This window comes from Conger conger, chromosome 12 (assembly GCF_963514075.1).
Source record: "Conger conger chromosome 12, fConCon1.1, whole genome shotgun sequence".
Lineage (NCBI taxonomy): Eukaryota > Metazoa > Chordata > Actinopteri > Anguilliformes > Congridae > Conger > Conger conger.
The window spans coordinates 21494187-21518115 of record NC_083771.1 but is presented as its reverse complement, the minus strand read 5'-3'; the positions used below and the strand labels follow the sequence as shown (position 1 = coordinate 21518115).

The 23929-nt window shown below is 46.4% G+C and overlaps 2 protein-coding genes across 2 annotated transcripts in view; both read left to right on the top strand.

Annotated features, from left to right (window-relative positions):
• The window catches only part of ttc28 (tetratricopeptide repeat domain 28), a 300074-nt gene extending 296686 nt beyond the window's left edge, over window positions 1-3388 (top strand). Inside the window, exon 24 of the mRNA XM_061263292.1 lies at window positions 1008-3388. Within this exon, the coding sequence (XP_061119276.1) occupies window positions 1008-2617 (1610 nt within the window). The 3' untranslated portion in view covers window positions 2618-3388. The remainder of the gene's footprint in view (window positions 1-1007) is intronic.
• A 4500-nt stretch (window positions 3389-7888) lies between these two features.
• The window catches only part of pitpnb (phosphatidylinositol transfer protein, beta), a 41042-nt gene continuing 25001 nt past the window's right edge, over window positions 7889-23929 (top strand). The window contains 2 exon segments of the mRNA XM_061262710.1: window positions 7889-7920; window positions 18329-18359. Coding sequence (XP_061118694.1) covers window positions 7901-7920; window positions 18329-18359 — 51 coding nt within the window. The 5' untranslated portion in view covers window positions 7889-7900.

The window sequence follows — 23929 nt, the reverse complement described above, 5'->3', positions numbered from 1 at the left end:
GGATAAAAAATCTCCCGGTTACAGTGCTTGGAAACCTCATCTAAATTAGCACACACCAACTCTGAAACTATTGAGCCACCAGTCTTCTGAAATGGATGTTTTAATGTAGTATTGACAAAAAGGTAACCTACATTTGAACTGAAGACCCCGAGAGCACGACTGAATGTTTCTTCCCCTGGTTTTAAACATGCCCTGAACAACCATCAAGCCTTTTATTTCCTTCAGCTCTGAAGGGTGACTTCACTTTGGCTGACACGACGGAACTACTGCGACTTCACGTCCAGTTTAATGAGCGGTTTTAAATAAGCACCATTGCCAAAACCACTGAACTCAATGTTCATCAAATTTGTATACTTTTCAGCTGATTTTGTTCTTCTGTTTGCTTAGAAACATGTAGCTGCGATTATATTTAACCTCCTGCTGTTTTGACCTGTAGCCTACTTCTTCATTTTAAACTGTGACGTATGTGCTGTAGAATAAGCACATGGAACTGGCATGCAGCTTGCCTTCTGTAGAATTAGCCAGAATCAGAGCACTTGCACAACAGTTGTTTTCTAAGCCGGTTGTGACTGGTTCTGCTGCAATCAGTCAGCCTCTGTCACGTGCCTCCACTGTGATGACTACAATTAACTCAAGCAAGCAGCTGCAGTAATGATGCTTCAAGGGTACAAACAAAGAATCGAAAACCTGCGGCCTTCTGATAGAACTCCGGGGGGGGTAAATCGCAAAGCTGGATTACTGAATTATCTGGATAAATGCATTGCGCAGAAACCCAGAACAGCTGTTTTTACATCAGTCTATGTTCCAGTTTTGGTATTCGGGTGTTCCATGTTATCCGGCGAAACTCTGTCATCCTGCTTCGTGATACACCCCCCAGATGTTCCCCTGTGTGTTATAGAGATACTCCACAAGGCTGACTTGTGACTTGTGACTTGCGACGGTCTCTCCTCTGTGTCCTGGTCTGTCTCGCTGATCCTCTGCCCTGTGTTCCTTCCTCTGGCCTCCAGACTCCACGGAGCTGCCGAAGCGTCTGAGCCTGGACAGCTCCTCCTCGCTGGAGTCCCTGGCCTCGGCCCAGTCCGTGTCCAACCAGCTGCCCCTGGGCTACCCGGCCCCGCCCTTCTCCCCGCCCTGCCCGGACGGCCTGGCCTCGGACGCCATCTCCGTGTACAGCCTGAGCTCCGTGGCGTCCTCCATGAGCTTCGTCTGCAAGTCGGAGAGCGCCAGCGAGTTCCCGGGCCAGGGCAGGCCCCACCGGGGCGGGGCGGGGCTGTTCTCCCCCGGCAGACACCCGGGGGTCCCCCGGAGCCGCTCGTCCCCCCACGGCGGGGCGGCGGGCGGGCGGGACGAGGAGGAGTACGAGGGCTACTCCATCATCAGCAGCGAGCCGCTGGGGGGTCACTGCGACACCCTGCCGCTGCCCGCCGGTCACCGCGGCAACCGCGGGCGAGGGGGTGCGGCCGGCGGCGGGCGGGGCCACGGCGGGGCGTCCGTGTCATCGCGGGGCAGCGTCAGCACGCCCACCTCCCCCGTCAAGGCCCCGCCCGCCCCCGCCAGCTCCACCCCGCCCTGCCAGAAGACGGCCAAGGTCAGCAGCTCGGACACGGGGGAGTCGGACCAGTCCAGCACCGAGACCGACAGCACCGTCAAGTCCCAGGAGGAGAGGACGCCGGCCGGCCCGCTCGACCCCCAGGAGCTGGCCCAGAAGATTCTGGAGGAGACGCAGAGCCACCTGCGGGCGGTGGAGTGCATGCAGAGGGCCAGCGGGGAGGGGTCGGGGTCCGGGGGTGCCTGCACCCCCACCGGGGGCTCGGCCTTCCGCTCGTCGGAGACCAGTGCCTTCAGCCGACCCCAGAGCAGCACCAGCCTCCGCAGCCAGTCCTCCCCGCTCTCCGTCCGGCCCAAACCGCCCTCCCGCACCTCCTCCCTGCAGAAGGTCAGCTCGGGCTACAACAGCCCCGCCACCTCCGAGACCTCCCTGAAAGAGGGGGGCCACCCCTCGCCCACCCCGACCCTGGACAGCCAGGGCCACTTCAAGCTCAAGTACCCCAGCTCCCCCTACAGCGGCCACATCTCCCGCTCGCCCAGCAACGTCTCCCCCAGCTCGGGACACCAGTCCCCCTCGGGGAGCACCCCCTCCCCGGCCCTGTCCTACTCCTCCACGGGCTCCGCCCGCTCCAGCCCGGCCGACGCGCCCGACATCGACCGCCTCCGCCGGGCGGCCATCGACGATAAGGTGCAGGCCATCCACAACCTGAAGACCTTCTGGGCCAACGCGGCCGCCCAGGGGCACCAGCAGCACCCCGGCCCCGTGCGAGCCCTCCGGCCCGGGCAGAGGGGCTCGGGGTCCTCCGGACGGGACGTCCTCAACCTCCTGAACCTCTCGCCCCGCCACGGCAGGGCAGGGGAGCCGGCCGATGGGCTGGAGCTGCAGTCGCTCGACCGGACCGCCAGGAACCCGCCCAACGGACACCGGAAGCAGGACCCCCGGAAACTGCCCCCCTCCCCGGCCACCTCCACCAGCAGCAGCCCCGGGGCGCGGCCCATCCGCCTGCCCGCCGGGAACGGGTACAAGTTCCTGACGCCCGGGAGGTTCTTCCCCTCGTCCAAATGCTGAGGGACCTTCCGGGTCATTCTCCCGCCCCTGTTCGGTCTCACTTCCTTTTGGGTTTCTCGACCCCCCCCCCCCCCATCGACGATTGGCTATCCTGTCCTGGTGGTGTCAGGGCGCTTTTTGAAGGACCCGATCGACCAGCTGCCCTGGAGACGTGAGGAAATAGCTGGAACTGGCTTGAGGTTGCTCCGATCCTTACGCCTCCGCCTACACTGTAAAAAAGACTCGACCTGGAGAAAATGACTCAACGACCTGACACTGTGTGTGCCAGGAGAGACTATAGCTACCAAACGCTATTTCCCCGAACGCATTCACTGTTTGCGTTAGCCAAGACGATGCAGCTCGGACTGTTTTTGTTTCCTTTTATTCTATTTTATTTTTAATATAATTATTATTGTTATTATTATTGTTGTTATTATTGATCGTTGTTATAATAGTTATTTTGTTTTGTAAATTAAATCCAGTGTTTCGCAATCAGTATTAAACGTTTTTATATTATGACAAAAGCAAAACAGGACTGTGTAAAAAAAAAAAAAGAAGAGGAAAAAGATCTCATATTTTTATTGAAATGGCAAACGAGGCACTTTGCCTGATTTCTTTGTGATTGAGTGTTAATATTAAAGCATGGACTCTCTTGCTATTCAGTGTTTCGATGTCTTTTTAGCACATGAGTTTTGAAAACAAATGGGCGATCAGTCAGAAATACAAAAAAGGCACCTCAACGTCATTTATCAGTAAAATGGTTTCAATAAAAATCAGGTTTTCTCTCTTGCAGTCGGTTCTAATGATGTGTTTCTTAATGAAGATGGCACACAGTACAGATGTTTTCTTTATTTTTTGCCCTCACAGAAAGATTCTAAAACCAGAACCATTTACATACAAAAAAACATCTGAGTTTATGCCCCATTTGATAGAGAAGTGTTTTGAAGTGTTTGCCAAAAAACATAATTATGAATGAAGCATGACGAAGCATGCATTTCATACATTGCGGTATTGTATGTTTATTCAAAAACCCCTGCAGAATCTTGAAGCAATGCTAATGATTGAATGCCGTTGGTTGGTTTTGCTAACATTGCTACATTCTACATTGACTACATTCAAGAATGCCCTATTTCAGAAACACATGAAACCAATTTGCTATACTCCAACAGACAGCCGCAAAAAAAAATAAAATATCACTTCAATTCAAGTAACTTTCCACAATTTTAACCATTTGACCTGATTCAGCTTAATTTTTTTTTCCCACCCCTCAACTTCCCGCCCCTTACAGGACATTGTAAGGCAAGTCCAGGAACATGGACCACTAGGATTACTTTGTCATGTGCTTTATTGCAACATTAACACCCATACAGTGCATGCTAATATGCACAGAATAGTATGCAATCCTATTTAAAATTTGACTGATTACCCATTGCAATGTGCATAGTAATGTCCAGTTAAGGGCATAGTATCAGCAGCCCCATACATACACAATTCTCTGGAGCTGAATGAATTCTTCATTTTTAAGCCCAGGTGCCCACTATGGCACCTTATTCAACAATTTAACTAATAATCTTCAATCAAGATGTTGATAAGTCGAATCAGGTGCCTTAATTCTGGGCTGAGGCACCCTTTCGAATTGGATTTGGTCCCCTGTCTCAGAGGGTGGAATGAAGTTAGGATGCTGATTGGCTCACAGTTGGTCCCAGTCTTCCAATCAGCTCACTCGGCTTTGATTGTGAAGGGCGTAGAAAGGACGTGCTTGCCTCTGATGAAAAACGCCACCTCCTTCTGCTCACCTCCGTTTATACATGGGCAACATGGCGGTGCAGTGGTAAGCACTGTTGCCTCGCACAAAGGAAGTTCTGTGTTCGAGTCCCAACCGGATCCTCTCTGCGTGGAGTTTGCAAGTACATCCTGTGTCTGCGTGGTTTTCCTTCCAGGTACCCACAAGGAAGGACATGCATGTCAGGTTAGGTGTACTCCTGTCTTTGCCCTTGACCAAGGCGCTGGTCTCAGAACTGGAGTTGGTCCCCAGGTGCTTCACTGTGGCTGCTCACTGCTCCTAAGTGACATCTTATCTCTGTCTTAAGTCAGGCTTATGCAGACATGATGGCGCAGATGGTCCTGCAGATTCCCCATCAGTCAGAGGGAGTCTGTGGTGTCACCCAGGCCAGCTGGAAACCCTCTCATCCCGAGCTGATGCTACACCCAATGATGTGTCTCCCTATTGGCCTGTCATCACTTGTATTTGATTCCAGTGAGAGGCCCCCCATGCACTAAAACTAATTATTAGTATATTACAAATAATTTGTAAAATGCACTTTATAAAACATTTTGATTCATTCATTCATTAATTGATTGATTGCTTGGTTGGTTAGTTGATTGATCTCAATCAAAAGCAAAGATTCAAAGGGTTCAACAGTGAATGTGCTACAAACTCACAGTCCCCAACTTTCCTCCAGGCACTCCAACAGAATGCTGCTTGACATGGTAATAGAATACAGATAATTACTGTATTCTTTGTCTTTGTAATTAAGATGATGGGAAACTTAATCCGGAAGAATTTCACGAAGAGCAGGGAGCCTACTTCAGGGACCAAACGGGTGAGCCTGCGAGGACTACTTTGTGTATGAGGCGATTGACAAAGTCTTAACATAACCGCCTTCACAAAACCAAAAGACAAACAGCTATTAAGATCGGGGAAGCTGATAATACGGCCGTATTAGTTTACGTAATTGCGGGTTTTATACAGTAGATTGCTGCGGCTTGCATATGCCCTGGTAGAACAATGACTGATTATAATTAAATGTATGTGGTCAATGGGAAAATACCTCAGGTCTCCTGGCAACAGTCACAGTGTGTTCTATGGTATGGCCTTGGGTAAGCTTAATCAGATAATTAAAAGGATTAGTTTGAGTAAACCTTGGATCAGCTTTTTAGAATTAACATAATTTCTTGCATAGAAGCCTGCTTGGAGTAAGCCAGCTACAGCGCAACTGAAGTGAAAGTGGAATCAGGGGTTTTCAACCCTTTCTGATCGGGGGCCTACACTCTACAGGCTCTCATGAATCCAGGGGACACCAATCACATTATCATTAAAAAACAAAACTATAATACATAGTCATTTCGTAACAAGCTAGGGACCCCCGACAGTACCTGGCAGTGGGTCTCAGAGGGGGGGGGGGGGGGGGGGGAGGCTCAGGATGCTACCAGAGAGGCCCTGAGATGAGAGGAAATCACTGAAAGCTCCAGTCACAAGACATCAAAACACAATCAATTATTCAGCTAAATAAATAACACAACTCACCCAATTATGAGTATATAAAATATAGTCACCTTTTTACTTTCATAGCAAACACACTCTCATATGTTTGCTATGAATGGGGGAAATTTTTGCTTTGGACATATTTGGGGATTACTGCAACAGCAAATGTTTGTGAAATCACTAACATTCTTTCATGGGGTTAAATGGAATAAGCTTGACGAACTGCATTTGAGTGCTTACAGATGGAGTTGTGATGATGACAAGCAGACAGGTTATCGCATCTCCAATGGGGGGAGGGGGACTGCATAGTGCCCTCAGAACAGCCTGATCTTTTGAATCATTTAACAGATAATCGGCTTGCTTTCCGAAAATCAATAATATATTGAGTCATTAAAACTTCTTGAATGGGATGGGGCAGTACCGTTTTGACATGCTTCCATTTCAGTTCCATGGGAATTATTCATGTTGTTGCTACATTACCAGATCTAACAGGGCTTATTATCGTATGCTGGAAGATGAAAGAGGCAGCTGCTGGTTTGGATGTAATTCAAAATGGAATCTGAGGCGTAATGTTTTACCCAGCTGGTAAATTTTGCTTTTGAACATTAAACGAATGGATTTGCCAAAAAAGGGAAGACGCAAATTTGGAAAATCATTTCCATACTAATAATAAGGAACTGAAACAAAGGCATACTTGAAAGATACAATAGGTCATTTCGGACTTCTAACAGTCAAGAGAGGAATAGCAGCAACAGTTTATCTCTCCCCCTTCTCTGTAAACTGATGTTGAAATGCCATTGGCTGTGGCAATTAGAACCAATTTTTCTACCAATGAGCTTGAATTATTGTACAGCTAAACAATGTTTTGGTACAGAGTGTCGGGCTGTCAACTGTATATTTTGAAACCCGAATTTAAGGACTATAAACACAGGCAGAGGGCGAGTCAACATGTCAGTGAGCCTTTTTCAATGATAGGAAGGGATTTAGATCATTTCCTGCGGCTAGTCTTTTTCACTTCTCAGATAATTTCATTAGGAGCAGTTCAGTCTAGCCACCTTCACACACACAGGTTTGATTTGATTTCCCTTGAAAGGAGAACGTCTGCTGGGTACGTAGACAGGCCGTAGACATTATTTCAGTCGACCAGAGGCAGTAGCCCAAGTGTCAGGCGAAGGGAACAAAAAGACGTTTCAAATCCACATTTTGCCTTTGCTAACTGCATTTGCATGACTTTGATTAGCAAATATGTTGAAACCATGCCCAAATTCAGATACGTTCCTGTAATCAAATTAATCAAATGTTAAATTCAAAGATATCACCTTTGCTTTACATTCTGGATGAACTTTAAAATGGCTATAGAAATAACACAGAAATACATGACAATTTAAAATGTAGAGTTAAAAATATAGAAATTAATGTGGAAAATAATTCACTTGCAGTCAATAACCTTTCTTATCACTGTTTACATCCATAAATTGTCGCTCTGGATAAGAGCATCTGCCAAATGCCATTAATGTAAAAATCATAATCACTGTGGGATTGTATTATTAAATGTGACTTTTTTTTAATATGCATTCCCTCTCATTTACTGATCTAATGACCTGTTTGTAAACAACTCCTCTACTGGTGTTTCATAACATATTTTCCATAATATCCTGTCAATTATATACTTTGGTATGATTTCATTTGATATATCATGTTGGAAATGTTGAGTTTAGTATATTTTCTATCAATTTAAAATAACAATAAACGAAGAAGACGTTAAAGTGAGATTTAGTTTGGCACGGTTACATTATTAGAGTACTATTTCAAATGAATGGGAAATCGCACGTTGTTCTATCCGACTCATTTTCCTTCCGCTGAAGGACAAAGAATCTGGCCAATCCGCAATTTGACGTGACCCTCTCCTCACTCCAGCGACAAACTGCTGGGCGTTTCTAATTTGACCAATCACTGACGACGAGAGGCGGAATTAAGTTGTTGTTGATAAGTTCATGTGACGTCAGCATCTGCGCGCAGCCGCAGCCGGTGAAGAGAAGATGGTGCTTATCAAGGAATAGTAAGTTAAAATGTTTCAATCTTATTCCCGTGGTTTATCTAGGCGCCCAGATGAGTCGATATTATATCAGTGTGATGTAGTCTCACATAGCGATGTCATCCCGTGCCTGTTTTGTGCGGCTAAAGCACTTTTTGGCTTGATAGGTGTGGTGTTCGATTGCTCGGGTGGTGATCAGGATGTTGGGGGTGTATTTTACCGGCTTGTGTCAGGCCCGGCCTAGAGGTAGTAGCTAACGACACAGTACTAATTCGCAGCGTCGTTAGTTTGCTAGCTATTTAAATATGCAAAGATGCAGAGGCGATGTGATCACTGGTCCGCTGGTATAAAAATGTGCAACATTTCGCCCCGGGACAAATGCACTGACGTTGCTCCCTCTGATTCTGAAACTGAGGGAGTTTGCAATCTGGTTCCTGCTGCGCTTTAAAAACTTCTGCGAAAAACCAAGTAAAACCAAGCGACAGTCCTGCTGACTTGTGCTGCGCTAAATCAATTTAATGCTGGTTGAGATCTAACGTTACATCACTTGCTTTCTTGTCATGGCAAGAGATGGTGGATGCAACGTTAACTGGCCGGAAGCAGTAGTTGGCTAAACAATATAACGGTTTACCGTCTGTTTGCTATGAATGTAGCTAGTTAACGGTCCCAATAAGGTAGCAGCTTAATGTGCTTTGGAGAGGCCAAATTAACTTTCCTAATTATTTTGCTTGGTAAATTGCGAAATGGTTTGTGCCATAAGGCCAGTAGGTTAGCGCATGGAAAGGTAGGATGCAAGCATTCACTTAAATCACTACTTTTAACCTTAGTTGGCTTGCTTTATCTTCCCTTGGATCAGAAGGGGTATGTGGTTATATCTATATTTAAAACTAGTCACAATGTGTCGTGGCACGTCTATTCACGGATATATGAATGTAACTGTTATTGATTCTTCTTCGCTTGTTGGCCAGCAAGTTGAGGCATGCACTTTGACCAGCACCTAATGTTAGCTTCAGGTAGTGCAGTTACCGTCCACTCAAGCACATAGCTTGTTGGCTATCCTGTTTGTTCAACTCGAATTTTAAGACATCTAATATCTTTATAGTACGATAAACGAGAAAGTATAATTCATATAATTTAACTAGCTTGTAACTTGTGATTAGATATTTTTGTCTGCGTTATAATTGTGCAATTGTCCCCACGAGTGCTTTGAAAATACGCACTGATTTCCTGCCTTTTCACTGAGAACGCACTACATCTTTATGACACTAAAGGGGCTAAATATATCTGAAGCTGGTGATCTTACATTGCCAATGATTGCTTCCTGGTTCTGTTGTCCCATTTTAATATTGACACGTTTCACTGAGTAAGGACACATTGTCAGTTAATTTACAAGGCCAAATATGTTATTCGATTCATTAAACAGGCGATATACGTGTTGGGAAGGAATACCATTGCTGAGTGCTTCTTGAACTCGGTCAATCTGGCAGTCACCAAGCAACCATGCAGCTTGTTTCTACAGTAGTCGTTACTCATATCGTTGCAGAGAATGAAAGCACATTCGGCTTAGTTTTTCTGACTGCGTTTCTGTATTGATGCATTTGATGCCTTCTATATGGGCACTAAATAATGTATCTTATATTGCTCGCACCCCAATTAAGGGAATCGTCTAGACGTGTACTATGCGTTCCCTAATGGGGCTAGCTGTTGAACTACAGTCTGTTTGGTGCAGAATGCTAACTCTATGAATGACTGTCGAGTTTCAGTTTGCCGTTTCCCGTTGTGCGTATAGCCGGTAACGGAAATGACTTGACCTTCCCCCCCAACTTTCCCTCCTATATTGCGACGCCCCTTATTACATTGTGACAGCCATAAGTGGTAGAGGAGGGGTACGATATCAGTTTTTTTTAAATGTAGTTCTATGACTGTTTGTGTTCTTGCATCCATCAATACAGTGGTGTTGTACTCTATATGGGTCAGCTAGGATTGGTTCTATGGAGTGGAAAGGTATTTTCCTATGACACAGGAAAGGAACGGAATGAGAGGGACAGAGGTTTGGGGGGCCCTGGGGGGTAACAACTTGGTGAATAGGATGCATTCATATCTAGTTTAAAAAAAAAAAATTGTAATCAGTAATTTCCGTAGTTTAGTGCGTTTGGCCCTTTCTCAGGTTGATCCATCTAAAATGGCTGATTTAACTTCTTGCAGTATCAAAAAGGTCAAACTTCAGAACTTCAAAGTATTCTCTATCCCTTTCCTTACCTGTTTAGGTATGTCTGAAAGTTCCAGCCTATTCATTTAGTGCAATATAATGGATGGGGTAATTATACGTCAAACGCTATTCTCTGGAAGTGAAAATCGTGGTAATGTGCATGACACCATTTAAAACCAAATCGTGGAATGTCTAAAGCTCTCAGTATAGTGAATAAGAGCATATTAGACAGTGATTCCAGTCTTTCTCTGAGGCATATGTTCTAACCAGAGTGGTGAAGCTTCCTTTGATATTTTTGCCTGGCAAATTTCCTTTTCTTAGGAAGGCTGCAGTTTTCCCCCTTGGCAGGCCCAGTTTCTATCAAGAGGTTGTTTTGGTTGTTTATGCTCACTGCTTGAACTAAACCAGAAATGCTTGAAGGTAACAGACAAAGTTTAGGCATTTTACTTTCAAGTTTGGGGGCTGGAATAGGACAATGGAGTGTGAACAATTAATTGACATTGTGTTTTTATTTCATTTGTGAAGTGACTTTGAATTTGTAATGCTGCCTTTTTTTCTTTGTAACCGCCAACAAGGGCCATTAACTAGCACAGGGGTGTGCAACTCTGGTCCTGGGGCTTGTATCATGAACCAGGATTACTGAGTCTTCTAGATAATTGCGCTGAGTAAAACCCAGAACCGTCCCAAATCCGGAACATGAACTAAAGTACAACAAGCTTTTTTTGGTTTTCGCTGTTAGTCTGCACTTCATTGATCATTTAGTGCAGTTGATTACTGTTAACTCACTTCACCTGGTTACTGGGGTCTGAATTTGGTGCAGATTTTCAGGTGAAAACAAAAAACACAACTTGTTCCTGTCCATGGGGATATATCCTGAAGCACGATCACGGAGTTAGCTGGATAAATTCACTGAGTAAAACTCGGAACAACTGTTTTTATTTTGCTCCATGTTCCAGTTTTGAAAGGGTTTATTTGAATTCATCCAGCCAGCTCAGTAATCCTGCTTCTTCATGTAGCCTCGTCCCTAGTTGCACAAACCTGAACTAGCAGGACAAAACAAAGTTCCGATATTCCTTTCTCTTAACTTTCAAAGCCTATTATAAACGAACAGTCATGACATGTCTTAGGCAAGGTAATTCAAAGCATGCTGTGGAAAGGAAAAATGCCTTATTTGTGAGCACCACATTGCTTTCTCTCTTTCTGGCATTCATTTGATCTTGTTGCTCACCCAGCGAGTTTATAGTCTCTGGGTAACGGGCGTTGCCCTGTGAAAATAAAGACGTTTTGTATATTTTGGGAAAAATGGCCCCTTCCAGCCAGCTGTGTTGTTTGTAGACTGTAGCCACAGGGAGCTGTGCAAGAAAGAGCCTTTCTCTTCAGCTCGCGTGTGGGGGCGTCCATCTTATTTCTTACTGCTAGGAAACCCCGTTCACCTTACGATACGGGCCTGTCTGTGGGGCCTACTGCCAGCCTGCGTCCACCAGACCCAAATACCCAATTGGATTCAAATACTTTTCTGTGCCCTATTGATCTTTCCTGGTGCAACCAGGAACCAGAAGGGTGGGATCTGTACTTTTTGAGAGTGTTTGATAAGTTTCATTACACCAGATAAGTTTGGGTAAAGCATAGGAAAATATTTGAATCCAAAACGCTTTCAGGTGTTGGGTGGACAGGTGAGCCAGGCGTGTCCAAGCGATGCGGTCTCCTGTAAAGAGAGATTCAAACGCCTCCTATGAGAGAACAAGCCCACGTGCATAATTTATGTGTGAGCCTTTTCCGTGCGTGTGGTTTTAAAAAGATGCGTCACCCCTGGCCGGTTTCCTGCCTGCTTTCTGTCAGGGCGGGGTCCTGACAGTGTGGAGGCTTTTGTAGTTGCAGAGGCCTGGTTTTCTGTTGAGACAACCCCCTCCCCCAACACTCCATTGCCCATTTCCTTCCGAAGTGTTGTAGGACTGTTCTGAGATCAGGGGCGTCCAGCGAATGTGTCCACTGTGCACTGTTCTCAGAAACCTCAAAGGGCTGTCAGCTCATGGCCTTGGTTCCTGTCCTTTGGCTACTTGTGATTGTCTGTCACCTTTAGACGCTTGGTGATTGGTTGAGAAGAGCGACAGTATTGCTAGGGGTCTGGCCTGCCTTCTCTCACAACCTTAAACGGTCAGGGCTTGTCAGTGTGCGGAAAAATGTATGTTCTCCTTGACCAAGAGCACTTCTGGGATGGGCCTGTGTTATGTCAGTATCCGTACCCTCTGTGTTATTTCAGTTTATTTTGTTTCTTGCACTGTTTCTGAAATGAACAAATAAAAAAGGGAAAAGCGTAGGATTGCTACAGACATAAAAAATTATTTTCAGAAGGCAGTGAATTGTGGTTTGTATGAAACAAGGCTGAAAGGTTCTTTTTCAGGATTCAAAATAATTCCATTGTAAAACGTCACCCTAACATTCTGTCGAGGGCATAATATGTTTATCTTAAATTCATCATAGGATTGTTCTTTGAACCGCTCCACGTACATGTGTTCATTGATATTATGCATCACGTATCTGGGCTTTGGGTGAATTTGCTGTGCTATAACAGGAAAGGCATTAAACACAGAATAGGTTTGTGGGTAAATGCTATCTACATTCCAGCAACACACTGTCTGGATCTTTCCTCTTTCTGACGAATTGTTTTTTTAAACCACAGTGGTTCAATATGATCAAACCACATTCTTCATGTTTTTCTTACATGCTTTTACTTTTTTTGATAGAAATTCCCCTTTTTTTGGAGTTTGATTACTCAACTTTTTTGTCCACGTTTCTGATTGGCTCCCTGAAATCATGCTACAGTGGTCAGACTCTGTAAACTTGGGGAGAGTTCTGTGTTTTCAAGACTCTGTAAACTTGGGGAGAGTGGTGTGTTTTTCAGGCTCTACACTTGTGGAGAGTTGTGGGCTTTTCAGACTTTTTCTCCCAGATAAAATCTGCTCTTCAAGGCTTGGACAGAATGAATCATAGTGCATTGATTTTCATCTGATGCCAAGTCATAACTCACCGCAATGTCGTCTCTATAAAATGACTTGTTCAACTTCTTTAAATCTATGCAGGCCTGTCGACTTGAATCTTTTAATTTACAAAGCCGTGGTTGGAAGGTGTCCATCTGGCTTGGCCTCACAACTGAACAGGAATTGTGCTAAATACCAGCTCCCCTCAAGTAACGCATTTCTTTGTAAAGTCCCTGCAGAACTTGGGAAAGCTGCATGTAACTGCACTGCACCAAAACGCTGCAATAATCTTTAGAACTGGACTGTATATTAATGCTAGGGTTTTTTTTTAATTATTTTTTAAAAAATGGCTAAAGTTCATCTTACAGAAGCAGAACTGCTTGAAGGAATAACGGAGGCAGGAATAACGGAGGCATGACTAGTTCTCTGACATCAGCTAGCCCATGCTAATACACTGTTTGATAGGGTACAGTAGAAGCTTGTTTTGACCGTTACTAGGCAAGGCTCTAGGCAAGACCTTGGGGGGGGCGGGGCGGGCACTGGAAGGAGCACTGGGGGGCAGTAAGCACAACACTTTTGGCTGTTATTATATCAGTAAAAAAAAGTTGTTCTAAACCTTTAAACCGGTGGTTTGCAACAATTATGCCCCGGAAACCACCCCTCCATGTCCATAGAAATACTGTGAGTCCACTGACTCCCCTTCGTACGCACTCATTCCATTCGACCCCATATAAGCTGATGGGTTTCTTTCTGTAAGGCTTTTTACTTTTATAGAATGTAAGAAGTGATACGGTTATCATATTTTTCCTATACAATGAATTGCTTGCTTTGTGGTAGTCATGTACAGAAACGGAAGACGTCTCGATGTTTTGTGATTGAAGTGTTCAGTGGTTTCCTGTCATCTCGAGGCCCCCTGGAAGCTCCATGAGGCCCTCCTTTGGGCCCCGACCCTCTACTGAGAACCACCAGTTTAGGAATCCGCTGGCAAGTGCGCATTTACTCGATTAAACGCTCCCTCCCCTCGTCAGTCGCTGCCCAATTTAAAATGTTTCCTTCTGTAGGAGTGAGCTGGCCTGTCCTGTTTACTCCTCCAGAGCAACTCTGACTTTACAGCTAAAACGTTATTGCCTTTTTATTTCAGTTGTCATGGTTACTGTGCGTTCGTCAGGTCCCCCTCGAAAAGAACGATGTCAGTTCAGTCGTGCTTTCGGGTTAAATAAAGAGATAAAATAACCCATTTGTCCTTAATCTGGGTTACTGCTTTTCACCACAGCCGGTTGTGTGAGTTCGGCAGATTTCGCGGAGATGGATCGCTAGGTGCTCCTGTGGCTTGGTAGTGACGGTCTGTGAGTGACAGGCGAACAGTGGTACACTTAATTCCTTCTCCCAGTCCCCCCTCGAACCTGCTCACAGTTCTCGGGCAGTGATTGAAAATGTTATTTATTTTTTTGCTGACGGTGAAAGGCAGCAAGGTACCGCGGCGCTTGCAGCTAGCACGTTAGCGCCGTTAGCGTCCGCTGTCTGTCTCCCTTCTGTTGTCAAAACAAAATCCTTAAACCCGCGCAAAGATGCTTTTTCGTAATTACAGGATATTTCTTTCGGCTTTTGTGACAGGCCAGCGCTTGTAGTCAAATACCTTCCCGGCGTGTAATACGAGACTGCGGCCATTATGATTTAAACCGCCCACTGCAGTGTTGCAGCTTGGCAAACGGTCGCTGCTCAGCGCATTTGTTTGACTGTGTGAGATGTGGCTCTGTATTACATTACATTACATTACATTACGCTCATTTAGCCCGTGCTGCTATCCGCCGGGACTTACAATGCGAGATCGTAAGTGCATCCATCAGAGTTATGACAGCAGCAGTGCCAGGCTGGCTAACCGTATTCTCAGCCCATCGAGTGCGCCCGCTACATCAATAAAGCGTGAAATGCAAGTCAACACACACCAGCCTCGAGCCGTACAACTGATACCATTTCTGCTTGTTTATAAGGGGGTCATGTCATGTCAAATCAGCCTATAGGTATGTATTTTTTTGGGGTGGGGTACTACTTATTAAATTCTCAACTGGAATGAGGTAGGGTGGTTAATGTTGCCAAGGTGAATCTGACTTTGGTCGAGATGGAGCAGCCCACGTAGATATATTATGAAGCGGGATTACTGAGTTAGCTGGATAAGTTCAGAGTAAAACCCGGAACAGCTGTTTTTGCTTCAGTCCATGTTCCAGTTTTGGAAGGGTTCTGGGTTTCACTCAACTAACTCCTTAATGCCCCTCTGGTTGAGCTCATACAGACGTGTTGATGGTAACTGAGTGCAGTACTCCTCCTGCCCTGTATGGGAGACTGATGTTGATAGTGATAGTTGATGGTGATGATGATGGGGCGGCCTGTAGCGTAGTGGTTAAGGTAAATGACTGGGACCCGCAAGGTCGATGGTTCGATCCCCGGTGTAGCCGCAATAAGATCTGCACAGCCGTTGGGCCCTTGAGCAAGGCCCTTAACCCTGAATTGCTCCAGGGGAGGATTGTCTCCTGCTTAGTCTAATTAACTGTACGTCGCTCTGGATAACAGTGTCTGCCAAATGCCAATAATGTAATGTAATGTAATGTTACTCGGCACCAGTTCGCCGAATGGCAAAATTGTTGAAAACGCAAGTCTGAGCTGACCGTTGTTGCCGTTGGAAGCGAGTTTGGGATTCAGGGTGGCAGAGCTTCCCGGGCATTGCCTCGCTCCGTCTGCCGTCTCTGGGAATGCTGTCGCTCCAGCGATGTGTTGTCCTGGGCTCCTCAGCCCCCTTACCCTACACATGAACAGCAGTTAAAAACGCCGGCGCTCTGACTGATCTGGGGTCAGTCCGCTGGCGTTTGCTGCTGCTCCTGCCCCCGCGAGTCACCGGGGTGGAACATGTGAGTCACGCTCACCGCTCCGCCCAATCACGGGCTGGCTCGGCCCACCGTCCGGACACTGATGTCATGCTCCAGATTTGGACAAATTCTTCTGCCTTTGTCCCCCTACCCCCCCGCCCTCTTCCTGGTCCTGGCTTTACTGGTCCTCCACAGGCAGAAGATACTCTGCTCCCATGTCCCGTTTTCAACCACAGACCTCCTGCTTTTCAACCACAGACCTCCTGCTTTTTAACCACAAACCTCCTGCTTTTTAACCACAGACCTCCTGCTTTTTAACCACAGACCTCCTGCTTTTTAACCACAAACCTCCTGCTTTTTAACCACAAACCTCCTGCTTTTCAACCACAGACCTCCTGCTTTTTAACCACAGACCTCCTGCTTTTTAACCACAGACCTCCTGCTTTTCAACCACAAACCTCCTGCTTTTTAACCATAGACCTCCTGCTTTTTAACCACAAACCTCCTGCTTTTTAACCGCAGACTTCCGGCTAGTTGAGTTCCCTGCGCTGTGTTATGGTTCAGAACATGCATTGCCACAGTATCGTACTTGAACACGTCTCTTGATGAATGTTCAAAAGATGTTTTGGCTTCAACAGTATGGAGACGGCATGTTCAGCTGTAGACCCTGCCCTGTCTCCGTCCTGTGACACGTCGCACTGGGTGGGTCTTGATTCATTGGCAGGGGAACTGCCGAAGTCAGAGCTGCAGGAATTTGAGTTTGTGTTTTCTTTTTTCTGCATTTCTGTTTTTGAGTGAAAGTCCTCTGAGCTCGAATGCCAAGGGATTTCAAGTGCCAGTGCCAGGAATGCATTTGGATCTCAACTTGTACGTTTCTGGGGAACCTACGGGTCTTGTGGTTGCGGTTGTTCATAGAATTTGTTTGCATTTCATATTTCACACAAATTGACATGACAGAATTAGCAAGCCAGAAACTGTAGTGTAATTTCTTTAATAAATGTCACTAAAAGATTGAGTTCTTCAGAGTCAACAGGGGCTTGTGTTAAAGAAAGAGAGGTCTGGTTCAGCTCAACCAAAGATGTCCAGACATGTTTTCCTTTTTGATTTAGGACTGTGACCATAAAGTAGGTTTAACAAAACAGAATGAAAACAAAAAAACAAATAAAGCTTAAAACAGGGACGGGACAGACTAGCGGATTGAAATTGTGATGGGAGGAAAGCTGATTTCCTGGCATCCGCACAAGTTTTTGAGTGAATGAGAAATCGGAGATACAGCCTAACCAGGGCTTGTTTTTGGACAGCACTGTGTGGGCGAAGCCTCCTAGTTCTGTTGCCCTGGCCTTGAGCCAAACTGTGAATGAAGTAGGTTTCACCAGGGGCCAAGTGGTCAGGTGTGTGTACCTGTGGGGTATACTCGGACTCGCTGTGATTGGCTCCTCTGGGAATGGTGGGAGGGGCTTCCCTCAGGCCCCAGAGAACAGCAGGTTGCCGCCTTGCCCACCTGGCCCCAGATATCGCCCCCCCACCCCCCCATGTCCCAGATACCCCCCCATGCCCCCTGCCGGACCAATGCAACCACCCACCGCCCGTACGGCTGACAAGGGGCCCCTTTGTGGCCTGAGAGGGCTGGCAGCGCGTGCGGCTCAGGTCCCAGGCGGATTGGAGGGGATTGTGGGATTGCCAGGGCTTTGTGGCGGAGCCAGGTGGTGAGGCCCGTGCGCTGGGAGCGGGAGGGGTCAATGTGCGGCTGACCTCACACACCCGCGGTCCACACCCCCCCCCCCCTCTCCCCCCTCCCATCTATGATTTCTGGATGGAAATAACAGCAGGATTATAGGTGCTGATATTTCATGTCCTGAGAACCTTCGGATGGCTCGGCTGTTCTTGGTGCCTCTGTTTTGGGCTTGTTGCCAGGCCACCGGCTACTGTGGTTAGGCAGAATCTCTGGTCACATGGGACAGGATGTTCAGCTAAAGTAGTGCTACAGTTCATGATGCTTAGCCTTGCTTTAGAAATAGGTGTGTAGCTTGTATCTGTGTGTGTGTATAATTCTTTGTAATTGAACCGATACACGCATAATAGTGTTTGCAATGTCATTTTGAGGTGCGTGTCAGTGCATTTTTTACTCGGTTGTTCTCATGCTTTGTGTTCTTTGACTGTACTGTTTTTCAAAAGAAATTGTGGAAGCCAAATCGTGCTGGCTCGTGATCAAGATTATTTTCCAATTAGTTGACACTACAGAGTTGCGTGTATGTTGAGTAATATATGCAATTTGTGTCATTTTGGTACGTATGTTATTCTACTATGCTGTGCTGTATTAGGAGGCTCTATTCTCTGTGCTCTCTTGCCGCGTATTTAAAAAGTGATTCTCTCCTCTCTTTCAGCCGCGTGGTCCTGCCCTGCTCCGTGGAGGAGGTGAGTGTCCCTGTCTCTGTTGTCATGGCAATGGAATGGCCGCTGTAATATCGCTGCCACTCATTCCTCTGGCCAAGTGCCGGGTCAGGGCGCCCTTCCTCCAAGCGTTCCTCCTTCCTCCTGCTCTGCTCTGCTCTGGTCTGCTTCACCTGGACCTGAGAGACTACAGCATCTCCTCCAGGGCCAAACCACCGCAGGGCAGGAGAGAGAGAAATGTCATAATGCCTGGAGCCCAAGTTCACAAAGCATCTCAAAACTATTAGAACATATACATATATACAAATAGTCTGTTTAGCTGCGGCTTAAAATATTTGGCCTTTATGTTTATATCAGTAATACACGCTTTTATATCATTAATGCAAGCTTTGTGTTTGTATGTTTGTTGTTGACTTTCTACCATGTAATTACTGTTGGTATTTGTTTCTATAAAGAATTGTAATGTATCTGTGTAGACTGCAAAATGAGTCGCTACTGTCCTTACAGTAGCTAATTGAGGTCTAAATGAACATCTCAGAGTCGGAGCACAAATCTAGGATCAGTTTCCCCGTTCATTGTCCTAACCTCTCCCATTATAAGCCAAAGGACCAAACTGGCTTCTGAGTGTTCAGTTATAATGCAGAAGCACAATTTAAGGAATTGAAGCAAAGTTTTGTCCCGGTTCTGAGGGAGAACTTGTGTGCAAGACAGTTCAGTAGCACCAAATACCCAGGAGAAAAGTAAACCAGTGCTGGATTTGGATTCGTGGGCCAGACTTTATGATCCCTGCCATAAACGCTCTTGTACGAGTTGAGATCTGGTGACTTGGAAGGCGGTGGTGTCAGCATGTCATCAACATCACGCTCTTCAGCCCTTTCAGCGACTGCATGTGCACGGTGGACTTTGGCATCGACATATGTTGCATGTCATGAATCGCTGAAGGAAACTAATGCTCTAACATGAGGTGAAGGTAACTCCGTACCCTTGTATAATGATTGACTTAAGCTTTCTAGCTACTCCGAGAAAGGAAAGCTGATCTATACCATGCTAGTTAAATGCACTCCACATCATTACAGAACCACCAGAACCCTTCTCTGCCGAAACAGCCCTGCCTTCGCTTCTTTTTCTTGTCCTCTCTGTTTGGAGACTGTTACCGACCGGTTCATTTAATTTTGAGTCTGTACTGCCCAGCTCTGCTCAGTGTAGCTGAACTAGGCCTTGTATGTGCAGTACTGCTGGACTGAGGCCTTTCTGTCAGCACAGAGACGGTCTGAAGGGAAATGTAGATCTGGTGTTAGGGCAGTTTGGGGTAGGGTGGTTTTGACCCTGTCCCATGAGCTAAAGAGGTGTGTGTGTGTGTGTGTGTGTGTGTGTGTGTGTGTGTGTGTGTGTGTGTGTGTGTGTGTGTGTGTGTGTGTGTGTGTGTGTGTGTGTGTGTGTGTGTGTGTGTGTGTGTGTGTGGAGGTACCTGCAAAGAGGATGTGACAGGAGAAGGTGTTGAGGGTGTTGATGAGTGTTTGAACCTGACACTCCAGCTTTAGTGCTGATTAGCTCATTTACATGGCTACTAAAGGGGCGACATGGCTCAGGCAGTCGTCTGGCAGTCGGAGGGTTGCCGGTTCGATCCCCCGACCGGGCTGTGTCGAAGTGTCCCTGAGCAAGACACCTAACCCCCAAATGCTCCTGATGAGCTGGTTGGTGCATTGCATTGCATGGCAGCCAATCGCCCGTTGGTGTGTGAGTGTGTGTATGAATGGGTGAATGAGAAGCATCAATTGTACAGCGCTTTGGATAAAGGCGCTATATAAATGCCAACCGTTTACCATTTACTAAAAAGGAAGAAACTTCAGGGCAATGTGATCACGAGAGAAAGCCATGATCTTAACGATCTTAAAAATTTGGAAGGCGTGCAAATTAAATTGTGTAACTGGTTGTCTATATTTTTAATTTGTCGTTATCATTCAAATTTAGTTTGAATTGTGAAATGAATTCTGTCGGCCCAAATACTTTGATACTGGCTGTTTGATGGCAGTCTGCTGCGGCTGGCAGTAACCAGGGAAACCAGTGCGGAGGAACTGGCTTTGTAACTGTGAGGTCTGGGGTTTGAATCCCACTGGAATCATACCCTTGGGTGCTGTAACCTGGGCTTCATCATTACGTACTGCATGCAGGTGTTTAATGGATGCTTTGTGCTTTAGAGATGCATGTAGCTTCTTCATATAGATGCTAACCAAGTAAATACAGTGTGTTTTTTACAGAATGTGGTGTATGTATCTCTGATCTCACACGAGGGACCCCAGAGACAGGGAACCTGTCCTGATTGCAGTACTGCTATTTTTCTCTCTTTGCTCCCTCTGTAGACACTCAAACTGTTCCCAGCTGTCGTTTGTGCCCATATAAGGCCATAAACGGGCATTCTAAGGACCTCGTTATGGGAGAAATGCTTAGGGTGGGTAGGAGACGCACGGTGACGTGAGGCTTTAGTGATGATTGCCTCCCGAGCGCAGTAAAACCACTGGGGTTTATGATTATTGTCAAGGTTGTGGTAGAACAGGCGAGTCCCTCTCTCGTGTCTGCACGGCTGTCTCACGTAAGAGCGCTTTTGAAGAACCCGCGCCCGTCTCTGCGATAACCATAGTTTATCTAGCAGTGCGACGCCTTCCCAGGGCCTGAAGATCGCCGTTTCGGTTTAAGATCCTTGTGAAGTTTCAGTGAAACTGTTTAAAAAAAGCTTCTAAAGCCACCCAGCAGTGTAGGAGAGTTTTGGCCTCTTTTGAAGGTGTTGCATATTTCCATGGACTATTTGTTGTTACATTACATTACATTACGTGGCATTTAGCAGACGCTCTTATCCAGAGCGACGTACAACAAAGTGCAAGTCAATCACAAGAACAAGTGCAAAGAGGACCTGAGAGGACAGTACAGTTCTGAGTCCTAGTGTAAACATACAGAAAATCAGAACACTTGAAGTTTGGAGCATATGCACATTCTAGTCTCCGTGTTCCTGGTATATCTGTGTGGTACAGTGACTTGAGCACAATTGGAAACGGCCTCTTATGAGATTAATTTTGCGAGTTTAAAGTTTAGATTTAAGTCGCCCTGGCCCACCCCCATTTCACATGGAAAAGCTGAGGATTTTCCATGTGATGACAATTCTTCAGCTTAGTAGCATGACCATTTAGCTTGGTCACAAAATCTGTGGAAGGTAGGAGGAAATGCTCTGTTTAGCTTAACTAAATCCTTCTTGCTCCACACACACCAACAGCCATTGAGAGGTTGTGAGCACTCTGACCTTGTGTGCAAGACTGTGACTGTTGTCTTCAAGGATTGTGGGTAGTTTCCAACTCGGCTCGGCCAATTCAGGAAACAGATGGGAAATTGAATGAATTTAAAAAATATAATGCACTATATTGCAGTTTAGCTCTTTTCTCTTTAAAATGTAATTGAATTTAAATACATTTCATTCTATGCAATACTATTTCATACAACCCTTCCAACTATGAGCCCACAGAGTAGAGCACATTTGAGTTTTTTTTCCCCTTTGTGTGCACCTGCCTGTGTGTGTGTGTCGGAAGGGGCCTGTGTGTGGGAGATAGTGGGGGGAGTGGGGCAGATCTGTTGACGAACGCTGGGGATTTGGGGAGTCTGCCTGATTGGCCGGCTGAATGTTTCCTCGGTGAGTGGACTGTGGGAGGTGGAAGGAGGAGTCTGGGGCAGCAGAGGTGAATCCTGTGGGGTTGTGTCAGGACTCTGTTTCAGGTCCAGAGACCCAGCAGGCTTTTCCCACTGGGAGCAAACACTTCAGAGTAGAGATTTCCGAATGGATAAGACTTCAACTGTTACGTCAAGCTGTTACGTGTCAGCATAGTTTGGAACCTCTGTCTCCAATCTGCTTCTTGATGCCGGTAGTACTTTTTCATTTCTGTTTTAATTTCTACCAGTTTATTGATGAATATAGCTCATTGGCCCACTCGCCTGGTGACCCGGGTATAAATAAGACTGATTAGAGGTGCAGAATGAAAACCAACAGCACAACTGGTCTTGAGGGCCAGGTTTGACTGTACTTGGTGTAGAAGCATGTGATCAATGTCAATTCCAAATACCCTGGGGATTAAGAGGTTAGGATGGACATCTAGATTTTCCCTCATCAAATTAGCATACCTTATTAAAATGGCACCTGGAGCTGGCCCTCCGATGTCCTACAGCCTCACCAGATACTGAGCTCCTGCTGTCCGCTTTCCTGTCCTCTGCTTCTTAACTGAAGAAACTTCCGGGAGTTTCCGTTGCTACATTACAGCCCCAAATGTCCGTCAACAGTGTTGTTTTCCCATTACGTCCCTAAATGTATGTTCAGAAGATGTCAAAATTGGGGAATTTCTGCCTAACCTTGAATGATAAATACACAAAGATAAAATGTTAGTCTGTGAAGCTACCTTCCAAAAGAGCTTTTGATTGGCTATTTCTCAGCCTTCCATTTAGCATTACAGTGATTGATTTGCCCACAGCCTTAGGATTGGGATCGGGGCTCAGGATCGATAATCGGATTTCGGGGCCCTGTAGGGACCTTGGCTCCCTGTCCGATCTGATCAGATCAGCTGCCGGCCCTGCTCTCCCGGGACTGAACGGTTCCTAGGCGTTCGCAAGCCTGCACTTCAATGTATAATGCACGGTCAAGCTGGAAGCACCCATGAAGTCGGCAATTGACCATGGGGCACTTGAGATCCTGCTCTCCACCTTGGTTGAAGTAGTCATGGAAACAGCCGCTAGCTTCCTCCGTTTTCGAAGGGGTAGGTGTCTCTCCTAAACTCTTGCTGTCCCTGTAAATTTGGGGAGCCGGCTTTGGCGTGGTGCCCTGCTTTTGAAGACAAATGCATGAGGCGCTACGAACTCTGCTGGACAGGGGAGCTCTAAAGGGCCGATCAACTCAGAAAAACATCCTGCGGACGCCTGAGAGTCCGTCCCTCTCGATGTTTCAGGTCAGGAACCGTGTCTTAGGTCTTCATGAAACCTTTCATTCTTCCCTGCCCGACATTGTCTGCCCAAACCCCGAATAATACCTCAGTTTTCATGGCAGTTTGAGCCTGGTGTAGGCAGGTGAACTGAACTGTCGTTTAGCCAGCTCTGTCGCTGTAGGCGTTGAGCCCTGGGGGCAGACGTATTTGAGGGCCGTGCGGAAAGCCTCTGAGAGTTAATCAAAGTCCAGCACCATCTGAGCCACTGTTGATTCATTAAGTAATTAGCTAATTGATTTATGCCCAGATGGATACTTAAGCGCTAATTATCAGAGCGGCAACTCCGGCCTGGCACGGTCTAATCCCTGCTCTCTGATTGGGCCAATCAGAGGAGCAGCTACGGTGGAGTCTGCTATGAGGCAAGTTTGATTTCCTGTTAAAATGAGACCACAGTCTGTGGGGGATGCTGGCATGTACCAGCCTATGAGATGCATTCGGTCAGGGGAGAAAGGGAGTGGGGAGAGAGGAGAGAGAGACTGAGAAGGAGGTGGAGAGATTGGGAGGGGGATCTGTGCTCTGGCTCTCCATACACGGAAGCGCCCTGTCAGCCCATTGATTTTTCTTTGTGTTATCGACAGCAGC